Source organism: Protopterus annectens, chromosome 13.part0 (genome assembly GCF_019279795.1).
Source record: "Protopterus annectens isolate FY-2018-M chromosome 13.part0, PAN1.0, whole genome shotgun sequence".
NCBI classification, from domain to species: domain Eukaryota; kingdom Metazoa; phylum Chordata; order Ceratodontiformes; family Protopteridae; genus Protopterus; species Protopterus annectens.
In genome coordinates this window covers 610,254,008-610,266,897 of record NC_056747.1, presented here as the reverse complement: position 1 = coordinate 610,266,897, position 12,890 = coordinate 610,254,008, and the positions used below count along the sequence as shown (strand labels likewise).

At 39.8% G+C, this 12,890-nt stretch overlaps 1 protein-coding gene across 2 annotated transcripts in view; it reads right to left on the bottom strand.

Annotated features, from left to right (window-relative positions):
• TRIM37 (tripartite motif containing 37) overlaps positions 1 to 12,890 on the bottom strand; it is a 2,575,817-nt gene that overhangs the window by 1,982,014 nt on the left and 580,913 nt on the right. For both annotated transcript variants that reach the window (XM_044054277.1, XM_044054276.1), the window contains exon 10: positions 9,645 to 9,769. In XM_044054277.1, the coding sequence (XP_043910212.1) occupies positions 9,645 to 9,769 (125 nt within the window). The remainder of the gene's footprint in view (positions 1 to 9,644; positions 9,770 to 12,890) is intronic.

Below are 12,890 nucleotides of genomic sequence, written 5' to 3'. Positions count from 1 at the left end.
TACATGCAGACAGAAGAAGAGAAAGAGAGAGAGAAGGGCTACCAACAATGGTAGGCCAGAACTACAAGAGGTAGGAGTAAAATGGACAGCACTACCAATGATGGTAGGACAAATACCACAAGGTAAAAGCTGGATAAAGAAAGCAACTACAATTTAACAGGAAAAACTACCAACGATGGTAGTCAAGAACATTGAGGTGACAAGAAGAGTTAGCAAAGGTGAAATACAAGTGAAGTTAACTGGGTGGAAGAAAAAAGGTTCAGAAAATTTCAACTAGAAAAAACTCTCAGAGTTCGTCAGACAAGTCCTTAGAAGAAGAGTGGCAAACGAGATCAGAGGTAATTGAGAGAGGGGCATTCTGGGTAGTGACTTAGCTCAAGAGTTTTTGGTACACGCGAGCTGCTATAATGGCTGATCTGGTTCCGAGAGTTGGAACAGAGTCCCATACATCAAGAATAAATGATGACCAACAACATCAGATTCAAAGTTACAGAAGTATACACTTTTTAGCCATACCCATCAATAATTTTCCTGCCCTTATCAGAAAGAGTATAATTGGAATTGACCAAGTGCTTAACAGTAGTGAGATCAGCTACAGCTGCTGGATCAGGTTTGGGAATAGCGTATAAAAATTTAAAAGCCTGAGGAACTTAATACATTCTATCTGTCTTTTTACAGACAGCTGGCTATCAGTACAATTGCAGACATTAATACGCACATCCTCTAAAGCATACAGAACAGGAGGAATGGATGTAGGATACGGAAAAAGCTTCTGTAACAACTCCTAGTGTTCTCTGAGAGACTAAAAAACCTCAGTGTTCTTGGGTTCATAGGAGGTTACTAGGCTTACGGCCCTAGTGCCCTTACAAACCTAGCCATATCTATCCAGAGTTGCCACAAATGTTAGGGATTAGTTGAGTGAAGTTTTCAGAGATAAGGGTCTATGGTAGTTAATACCGACTTTCTCTGCCCAGGAAGGACATCATCACCCCAGGACTGAATTTGTGGTCACTCATCCATTGATCAAGGCTGAGTTTGAAGATGGTTAGGGTGGGGCTCTGTTTCATGGGAATTAGAAGCTTGTTCAAGAGAAGTGGCAATCTCTGGGGATTGTATCTATCTCTCCAGCATGACCTGTTCATGTCTGAGGCTGGGCTAAGATCCCTGGGCAAGTGACCCTCCTGCAGTTTGATTTACAAATCTGTAGCATTGTAAGTGACTGTCCTGTACGCTAGGCACAGGTCACCCCTTAGCAACCTGTAGGAGCCAGGGCTTTCAGTCCTCCCACTTAAGACTTGTTTTGTACAGCCTGTAATTTTTTGGTGAGAAACCTCTATGGTCTCTCCAAATGTTGTAGGTAATCTGGTGAGATGCATGCAAAAGGGAACACTGTACTCAATTATTAGTCTGATGAGGGCCGAGTACAACAGAATTATAATATCCTTAGTCTAGATGCTATGTCTTTACTTATAAGATGTGCCACACAAAAGGATTTCTTATTTCTGTGGATACATGGTGGTCAGAGTTCAGATTACTATCAATCTGAGTACTCAGATCACATACCACTGGATCTACACTTAGGGGGTGCTATCTGTAATGTAATTAGCATGGATGTCAGCTTTCACAAAGGGAATAATAATGCATTTTTTGCATTTAGCTTTAATCCGTGGCTTTGGCACAAATCATTTGTCTGCGTTAACCCTGTCACAGTATATTAACCTTGTTGGGGGACTCGATTGTTCGCAATCAGGGAACTTGGTTAGCCACATGCCATCCAAATTTCTCTGGACGTCTGAGAAATAAATTCCAAACAGTAAGGGGCCCAGCAAAGAACCCGTGGTACACCACTGGTGACTGGTCTTTTGTTAGAGATGAAGTCACTCACTTTGACAGTGTGTATCCTATTAGCCAGTTGGTTACACATCTGGTACTATAGGGGTTAATTCCTAATTGGGAGAGTTTGTCTGCAATACCAGAGTGGGGAATTATGAAAAATGTCAAGGCTAGGTCAAGATAGGAAGTACACATGTTTTTTCCTTCATCCAGGGCCTTGGTGACTTTCTCGAAGAAGTCAACCATGTTTAACAGGCACGACCTACCTTTAATGAATCCGAATTGGGTTGGGTCCAGAGTTTGGAGTTTACCTATGTCCTTGTTAATAAGGTCCATAATGATTCCTTCCATGGGCCTTGCAGATGAGGCTAGTCAAGAATATGGGCCTATAATTCTCAAGGTCGACTGATGGTATCCCTCTGTGCAGAGGTATTACTGTTGCTGTCCTCCATTCCACCATAACATAGCCAATTCTCAGGGTGTTTTTAAACAGGGATCCAAGTGGGTCTGCTAGATCATATGTTTTTTGTTTAAAAGGTAACCTCGGATGTTGTCTGTCTCACTGATGCTGTACTTTTGGCCTTGGAGAGTGCCAAGATGACTTGCTCCATTGAGATAATAAGCTGAGGAATGGTGGCAGTTATACTTTGGAGGATGACGGGGGGGTGGGGGGTGGGGTGACGTTTTCTACAAGTCTGTCAGCTAGCAGGTTGGCTGTTACCTCTGGTTGTGTATGAGTGCTGCTATCCACACCAGTTCAGCCCATAGGTGTGCATTCCCTTTTAGATTTTGGACGTAGTTAAAAAATACCTTGCGATTATCCTTAGCTAGGAGGCTACTTTTGCTTCATATTTAGCTTTGAAGGATTTGACAAGATCTCTAATTGTTTATTTAAGCTACTGAGGGATTTCTTCCTCTGCTGTCCCAGTTCCCTCTTGTTCTTGGACATTATTTTTTTCTTTTGTTGTATAGCCCATTTATACTAGGGATCCACCAAGGTGGTTTGTTTTTTCGGCAAGACCTGGTTTTAATCCACTCAGGTACAGCCAATTCTATATAACTGCTTAACTGGTTACACAGGACACTGGTGTACACCTCCGCATAGCATTCCATGCTATCTGCATTTGAGGAGGCTTTGAAACATTTTATGCCATCACTTAGTAGGAGATAATTTATCTTTGAAAAATTCTTAAGCATTTTTCAGCTTGATTGGGTATCTGGTCTTACAATTATATTGAACGAGACTGAGTTATGGTCTGATCTTACCAGGGAGGACATCACGGGGGGGGGTACAATGCTCCCCCATGTTAGTGAGTACTATGTCTAGGACATTTCAGCCTCTTGTGGCTGTGTTGACTAGCTGTTCCAGAGCATTTGCACTGACAAAGTCCAAGCACCTTTGAGCCAGCGTGTTTGTGATCATGTATGTCTCCCAGTGGATGGTAGTATAATTAAAATCACCCATGAGAAATGTGTTGGACTGTATGGCAAGTCACTCCAGTAAGTACAGGTATGCAGTATGCTTTTCCTGGTTCATGGCGGGGGACCTATAGCTAGCTATGATGTAATAGGGGGCTTCTGCTATACATAATTGGACATGGAATAGCTCAAGAGAGACATACTGTTTGACCTGTCTTGAGGTGTACTTATCCTTAATGAAGATGGATACACCTCCTCCTTTGGTTCTTTTATGCTCAGTGTATGGTCTGAACGTATAAAAGGCATTGTAGCCCTGCACGGCCAGGGTGTTTTCCATGCCTTTGAACCATGTCTTGTTAACTCTGCACAGACATCAGCATCTTCTAAAGTGAGGAGTGCTTCTAAGGACTGCAGTTTCTTTAGACTCCTAGCATTAAGCAGCAGTACCTTCAGTTTATCTAGAGAAGATTTTATTATGTTGGGAAGATTTTATTATGTTGGGAGGTTAGTTATTCTGACACCTCTTAAAATAAGGCACAAATGAGGTAGCTAATGCATGTATCTGAAAGTCTACAGGAGACAGGTGCAGATCCTCTCTGGCAAATCAGTGTGGCCTGTCAACCATGTCTTTCCAGACTGATGGATAGTGGATCTCCTTGGACTGACACCAGAAACTAAGCCAATTGTTAAAGTCATTCTTTTTTTTTGTTTATATTGTGGCATCATCCCTGGAGAAGGTATAATGCTGCTTAAGGCTAGGCTTATTCCTGCCTGTGACACACAATCTGAGAGCTCAGTCATGTTGCTGTTCATATAGTCCAGTGAGGTAAGTCTCAAGTTATTCACCCCCAAATGGACTATGACAGTCATACCGGTACTTGCTGTTGAGTGACTTGATGGATCCTGGCATCTGACAGGCAGCTAACCAACCATTCCTTATCCAGCCTGGTGAGGGGAACATCCATGCGTCTCACAATGGAGTCACCTATGACCAATGCATTAGGTTTTGTGGTGTTAAGACTTAAGGGTTATTTGGTAAGACACTAATGTGTGTGTTCGTTATGTTTTTTTTTTTTTTTGCATTGTGTGTGTAAGAGGTTTTCGTTTGGAAGGCCTCTGATCTTTTGGAAAGTTACTGGAGAGTACCTCCGCATATGTGGGTTCATGTGTCATGTCCTTATTTAATGTGGGAAGTGTGTGTGTGCTGACAACCAGTTTGGCATTCAGTCTGTCCTTATATGAGAGTCTTGCCTCCAATTTCATAGTGTGACTACATCTTTCACAAAGTATTTATTTGCTTCAGGAGTAAGTGGTTGTCAGTATACATAAGACGATTGCTACATTGCCTCAGAATGTCCATGTCTATCAGGACAGCCATTGAGATGATGGGAAACTACCCATCTATGACAGCAGGCTCTTACTGTGTACTTTATTAAGGAAGAAAATGGGTTAATTTGACAGGACCGTGCAGGCAGTACTGAGACTATGAGAGACCTATACTTTGTGTAGACTAAGGTTGATCAATAAGGCAATGCTGCTCAGTGCACAACTGAGTTGTTCCTAGAGCAGCAGCAAAGCTTGGATAGGTTTCACTGACAGCTCATAAGGGAAAAGCTGTGCTTCTAGGTTTTTATGCCTACAAAAGGCACTGCTAACCACCATTGCACGAAGAGCAGCACTATGCAAACATGAGGCTTAAACATGAGTAAAGAAGAAACACGTTTTAAGCTAACTACCAATTAGGAAAGCACACAATAAGTCTTCCACCAGCAATCCCCAATTCAGACAGGTTAGATAAGCACACTTTTGCCACAATGGTGGAGAAATACACCTTCTTAATGTAGAATAGCTGGTTTGGAGCCCAAGTATAACAAGACCTCAAAAACTAACTACAACAGCCCTACAACTAACAGATACAATGTACTACAGTGCGATTAACCACTTAAAGCAGCAGCAGACAATATATATATATATATATATATATATATATATATATATATATATATATAATTTTTTTTTAAACTGTTAAAGTACAGTAGCGGTACATAAGAAGTGCAAAAAGTCCTTTTGTGTGCTTCCCAGCTCAGAGAGACCAGGTAAGCACATACTTCCACTAGATGAATAATCCAGTCCTCCTAAATGTAAAATACAGTAAAGGAGTGTCCCGAGTGAAATACTACCACAAACAAAGATACAGATACAGCAGTGTACTTTAGACAGCTTATAAAAATGTGATCATTCAATAAAAGTATTGCACTTTATATAAATGAGTAATAGCCACTCAACTGTACAGAATTTATAAAGGCACTACAAAACAAGATAAGCTGATTAACAAGCCATTTAGCCAAATAAAACTACACACAGGAATCTCAAGTGCTTCCCCAACCTAAACAGACGAGGCTTCCTCCCACTGCACTAGATAGAAAATCCACTGACCTCTTGATGTAAAAGTAAAGTCCTTGCTAGAGTGCAAAAATACACTACTTTAACAAACAGCTAGCTAGATAATGAATTCAGAGCAAGTAAATCAGTAAAACAGATAATGAGAGGCAGCATGCACTTTTTCAATACAAGCACAAGGAAAGGCAAATAAATAATTCAATATATCAACAGTGCTGTAGAAAAAGAGGAGCTTATTAAGCTCAAGTTACAGTACAGGTGGGTTGTTTAAAATCACCAGGTTTAAAAAGCAGACTAATGATGGGGAGAAGAGGAGGATGGGAAAAATTAGCAGGGAAGCATCGGCAGTGCTTCAGTTTATGCAGGCTTAAAATCTTTTCAGAAAAAGACAAAGGCCCAGGAATTCACTGTAAGTATCACTCATAAAACAATTTAACCAATGAAAAAACATGTGAAATGCGCAGTCTAGCTAATTTAAAGGAAAACTTCATCTTAGAACTAAAACAATGTATTTTTTCACTATCTCTGTTTTCTGAGTTATCCTAACACCTTAGAATCACTCTGATTGCTAAGTATCGAATTTTAATATTTTTTGCAAAATGGATGTCAATGGGGCTCGACATATTAATGTGATCTTATTTTTCTTCAAGCCTCTTTCCTATAATCCATTTCAAGTCTGCTTTATATGAGTCATGCTAGACAAAAGGAAGAAGTGGTGTATCCCCATGCCACTGATATACAATGAAATTAGTGTCTGTTACTGTCATCTTACATACCTTCTGTAACAGGACTGCTTCTTTTATTTCTTGAATGGCCCTCATTTGTGTGTCTCTCTCAGGGCTTGTTTTATAGTACACTGAGGTATTATACAGCTGCAACTGAAACAGTTGCTAAATTGCAAGCCTCTGTTCAAAGTATCTTTTTGTAGTGCAAGATGAATTGAAAGCCCCACCCTCTACACTTTGCTAAATGTGCTGATACTTTACAAGAATTATAAAAAAAATATGTTCTGACTTTTCTCTAAATGTCACAGACATCTTTGAAACTATTCATCTTAAATAGTATAAACAGATATTTAAAGTTTAAAGCTTAGCATTTCAATACTATAATGCTGCTTATGTAAATTTGTCAAAAGTGGTGACAACTGCCTTTGAACCACTGACTGATCTAATTGTGCTGTTTTGCTAAGAAATGCATGACTATGCTGGAAGCAGCATTGAATCAGTCTAAGTTCTCTTCCTCTCTGCAATAAAGACAATGGAAAACAATTTTACACCTCTCCATCTTGTTTACAGCAGCTGAGCTCCTGACTACAAATTTCTCCATGTCTGTGGTATGTCATGCAAGTCTAAACAAATTCCTCTGCAACTTATGCGGGAAGTTAAGCTTAAATAAGTGTGGGGGGGGGCTTTCCCTTCCTTTGATAGCAAATGGAGGAAAATAAAAGTTTTACAAAGTACAAGGATATTTCAGGCACCTACACAGTACTAGAATCATACTACTGGGAGAAAAGCACCCTAAAAGTTGAGTTAAACTGTAGGAGAAGGTGGAGTTTTCCTTTGAGTCTCTCTCTCTCTCACACAGAACAAAAACATCAGGCCAAGCAGATTTCTTAAAACAGAAAACAAAATGGTGCAGGTAAAACAGAAAGAAGGTTTATCACTCACAGACAAACAAATATAGGTTTACTTTCCTCAACCAGCAGGGAATCACGAGCAGTGCTATAGTTTATGCAGGATTGAAATATTTTCAGAAAAAGACAAAGGCCTAGAAATTCACTGTGTACTTAGTATCACTCTGGAAACAATTTAACCAATGAAAAAACATGTGAAATATGTTCTCCCAATGAAACACTGGCTCATTCTAGCAATAATCTCAGAAAAAAAGAACCCCCCCACATGGAGAATCAGAAATTGCCATCTACTCTAAGTCTGAATCAGAAATCAGAGGGGAAAATAACTGTATCCATCCCTGCATCCTCCAGTTCAAATTCAGAACACTGAATCTCTTCAGGAAAAGAAGCATCCCTCTTTCTTTTACCAGAAATTACTTTACAAGAAGGATCAATAACCTGAATTAAACCATGAGCTAGACCCAGTAAACTACACTTATCCAAACATATTTAAGGTGGACTAGATACATGCTTGGTTTTCTGTTTATTTTGACATAAAAACAATGCTAACCATGTCACTAATGACAGCAACAGCTTCTCCAGGGATGTGCACAGCATTCTGACACAACAGGGAAACCTTCCCTGTTCCCTCTTCCACGGCTGACAAGAGTGGCTCTCTTCCTTGCTCACTTTGGGGACCCTTCCCCCCCACACAGCCTACAGAATGTTGCTATTTCCCCAGTCCACAGTGGCTGTAGGTGCTATACCAGAGGGATCCAGGGTAAAAGAACAGTGGTCAGAGGTACAACAAATGGCCACACCAGAGTGACCGATCTGCGGCTGAGGCAAACTGCTGTGGTGACAAAGGCTTTGTTTAATTTTTTTCCTTTTGATTCTGGAAGGAGAACCAACTGTGGGGACAAGTAGTTTGTCCCGTGGTCAAGGTGAAAATGGTGCTGTTTTCCCAGTGGAAGACAATCAGCAAATACTGGTTAACACAACCGGTCTACAAAACTTAGTGTTTTGACAGAAAAACACAATAAAAAGTATTTTAAAACACTATGTTCCCCAAAAAGTAAAATAAACACAATTTCTCCAAAGAAAAAATGTTTTCAGTTACTTTACACCACTTTTAAACTGACAGGAAAAACAAGCACTCGATTGAGAAGGACATTACAGTCTTGTGACAGTCCATTAAAACTCAACACTCCTAACTTTTAAAAAACTTTCCTGAACAGGAAAGTAATAAAACAGCAGCACAAATAAGAAAATGGAACCTTATCTGCCCAGCAAAGGAACAACACAAGCTTACATCAATCCACAAAAGCATTTTCTTCAGCGACAGTAAAGCTTTGAGAAGAGCTTTGTACTCAAACTTTCCTTTTATTCAGCTCAGCTTGAGCTGCCTGAGTTTGGGTGCATGGAAGCTGAGCACTATTACATCCTTTTCAGGCTATAGCACATACAGCTAAGGCTACTACAGTAATGATCAATATGATGAACATTTAGAAGATCCGGTTAGGAAAACTGAAGGGATAACTGCAAGCAAAATGGAAAACAGGAATGGGTAATATATAACAGGAGTTAAGAGTGAGAGAATGCTTGTAATACTGGGATATGGATTGTTGAAGAATACATTACAATTAACAGTTAGCCTAGTAACCTCCTATGGATCCTTTGTATCAAAGTTGTTCTGGTCCTTGAGTATTGAAATTTGGAAAACAATCGGGGCATGAATGGCTAAGCTTAAAAAGGCTCTATGGCCGTTAGCCTATTACCCTCCTATGATCTTACAAACTGTGAAGTTTCAGGAATAATTTATTGTACATCTTAAAAAATATCCTAGTCTTGTTCTGATAAGTACAATGAGTTAGTAACATTTATCTGAACTATCACAAGCTCAAACTGATGGGATCTCATTTTAAAATCTCATCCAAATAGGGGACTCCTAACTGCACATAAATGGAACTAGAGTCTTAGCATTTAGTGCCTGAACAGATTTCTCATTGCATTCCAATTTTCCTGGGATCAAAGGAAAGTTTATTACAGAATACAATACCAATACATTGAATATTCTGCCGGACGTGTGTGTGTGCGCGTGCACACGTGGTGAAAGACGGCACTGTCTCAAGTTCACATTACTGAATTCTCATTTTATTTAACCAAATAAATCATGACTTGTAAGTAAATGACTCATATTTTACGTCATGTTAAATAAGTGACATCAGCACAAGCCAAATGTAGCTTCAACAAGAGTAGCCAAGTTTTATAATGGTCATTAACTTCATTGACTTTGTATACTGTAACATTCTGTAAGTTACATAAACATTTTTACTGGGTGAAATGTACTATTTAAAATATTGGCTTGCTGCTTTCTTACCTTGTAAAGTCTGGTGGGACAGGTGTAGTGACAAATGAAGCCATTGGTTTGCGGTGAACCTGCTGGAACATGCTCAGTATCTCTGAACTCTTGGAGATTAGCTCGCTCTTGCTGCATAACCGCAACTATTAAACAAGATAGCATCCACACATTTAAGTTGTCAGACTGAATCAATGTGTTGAATACACAATGAATAGATCATTGCATGCCCCAATCATTCTGTAATACAGAACTGCTGCACACATTTGCAATTAGGTCAACAAGTTGATGACACACAAGAAGCAATAATGCTGTAAGAGTGCATAACATTTTACAGATAAAAATGCTACCATGCACTCTGCATGAACACAAGTCTGCTAACTGTCAAATGCTCTTTAACTTACAAGAAAAATCTGTACTGTATATACAAGACTCGGCTAGAACTCAGGCGTGGATTCTGCTGCCTTTACAACATGAGGGCCCCTTACCCCAGTCTATTTTTTTTTTTTTTTTTTGCGCTAAAATGTTTAGACTTAAAATAAACAATCCTCTTTTCAGGTAAATACTGTCTCTCAAAATGAAAAAGAAAACATATGTAAGGATACTGGAAGAGCAACATCAAAACAATGCCTCATAGAAATACTATGACAAGTAATACTCCACTTCTGATAACTAGGCTACTAAACATAAGTTTAGCTATATATTTAGCTCAGAATCATGCAGGAGGAAAACAAGACCTTAATTAAAGAATGTGCTCCAGATGACAAGCTGTGCCAAACCTAGTATCATCTCTAGATGGAGTACACAAGAATACTACATCACTAAAGTGTGCACCGTAAGCAACAACCATAGATGCTGCCAAACCTCTGAATGAAAGGAAGCAAATCTCTTTAATGTGGAGTTCTTTCTACCAAGAAAACAATTACAAACTATACAGTTTGAGAGTTTTTGTGATGTTTATTACAATACAAGTAGAAAAAAAATAGAAATTACTTTTCTTCCAAGGCAACTCAGTGCTTTCTTTATATAAGATGACTGCAACCTCTGTAATCAAGGTAGTAGTAGTAGTAACAAGTAAAATACACATAAAAGGAGGCAACGGCTTCAGATGGAACTCTGAAATAACAATAGTTACACAATGCAATTTGTTCTAAGAACTCTTATCTTTAACATTAAGAATTATTTTACTACTACTACTGTTAACTTTTCATGACCTGGTTAATATCTTCAAGCACACCTTATTTTCAGGAGAGACCTGAGGTAGTATTTATACTAACTATGCAAAATTTGTCAACAGCACTGAAATAATTAACATTATGGCTAAGTAAAACATCCACCTCAAATGCCACAAGTAGGTTCATGACGCTTTCCCCAAGAAATAAACTCCACTGCAAAAATACTGAAAAAGCTAAGTGGCTACCTGTAAAACAGGTTGACCTTCTACTCACTTCTCAGCTATTAATAAACTTAAAGAAGATCGTCCCCTAACGATGAATTGGTTAGGTGTAGATTACAGCAAATAAGCATCCATCCCTCGTCCAGTTCCAAGCATCCTCCATACCTATGCCTTGCAAAGTACACATTAGGATCTGCAGCTATGGATAAACACTTTTCTGCTATCTGCATCTAGCTTGGCGAACATGAGCATCCTGAGGCAATGTACATTAACCGCCACTGTAAAACCACATCTCACTGTGTTCTCAACTACCAAGCCCATAAGGCAAAACACCCCACAACCCAATATTCTGGTCATAGGAGATTGCATTCTGAGACAGAAAGGTGTCCCACTTACCAGGCTAGATAAGAAGGTCATAGTTGGTTCGCGGTCAGGGGCCAGGATCCACCAGATCATGCAAGCACTCAGGTCCCTTCCAGTACCAGTATGACTCGGTCACAGTCCATTTGGGCATAGATGACCTAAGATATACCACCCTGGACTATACGAAGAGGGACACAATTGAGCTCTCAGAATGAGTGTCACAGGCACGTATGAGCCTAGCACTCAGCAGCATTCTGACATCTTCAGGAATGACACCACAATGCCAACAGAAAATCACTGACTAACCATTGGCTTATTTACTGGTGTTATTCTAAAGGGGACCAATACTTCTCAGCCTGGGAGAACATGGCTGACAGGCCACGCTGATTTGCCAGGGATGGTATTCACCTGTCACCACTAGGCTTTCAGCCAAAACATTATCCACCCCTAGAGTGCCTTTTTAGGCATTGCCAAACAGACAAACCTTGCAGCATTGTAAAATCTACTCAGGACAAACAAAAAATGTTACTGTTCAATCCTAGGTCTCTCAACAAGAAACTGCATTCCCTGGAAGCTCTCCTCACCCTGGAGAATGCTACCACCTGTGCAGTTATTGAAACATGGTTCAATGTCACAGAAAGCACTCCCAGCAGTTCACAGCTATAAAACCTTTGATATTTGACCTTTGACATTCTGACCACCCACTGAACATGAAATAACTAAAGGTGTTACACACTGACACTGAAGGCTAGACTCTCACATACATAAATGACAAGCAAAACTCAAAACTGGTCAAACAATATGACATGCTAGAGCTACTCCATATCAAACTAACTCCAGGAAAAGTCCATGACCATATTCTTAAAAGCTTCAATTCCCCCACCATGAACCAGGAAACCCATACATCATACCTGAATGTTATTTGTATCACTCACCATCTAGCCCAATACCATAGTCAAGGGTGATTTTAACTACCCTTTCATTAACTGTGAAGTATACACGACCACTAACATGCAGGCTCAAAGATTTCTTGAATTTTTAAACTCAAATGCCCTGGTGCAGCTAGCATGCACTCCCACTAGGGGTACAAATATCCTAGACCTGGTACTCAAATATGGGAGTGCTACACCCCTCCCCCAAAGTGTGATGTCCTCACTGGTTAGAACAGATCACAAAGTGGTCTCCCTTGAAATAAAAATAAAACTAGAGCCCTGACCTAACCCAAAACTCTTTAAGAACTTCTCTAGGGCAAACTACCTCTTATTAAGTGATGGCATGGCTTGTTTCCAAGCTCCTCCAAACCCAGAAAACACAGAAGACCATGCGTATGTGTACACAAAAGCCTTGTGCTGCCATATAAGCAACTGCATAAAAATGTCAGTACCAGACCAAAAGAGCCTAGGTCAAACCACAAAAACAAGCCACCCTGGTAGACCCCTGGTATTAATATGTTGTACAACAAAAGAAGAAAATCCTGTCAAGAAGTAAGAGGGAATGTGCATAACAGA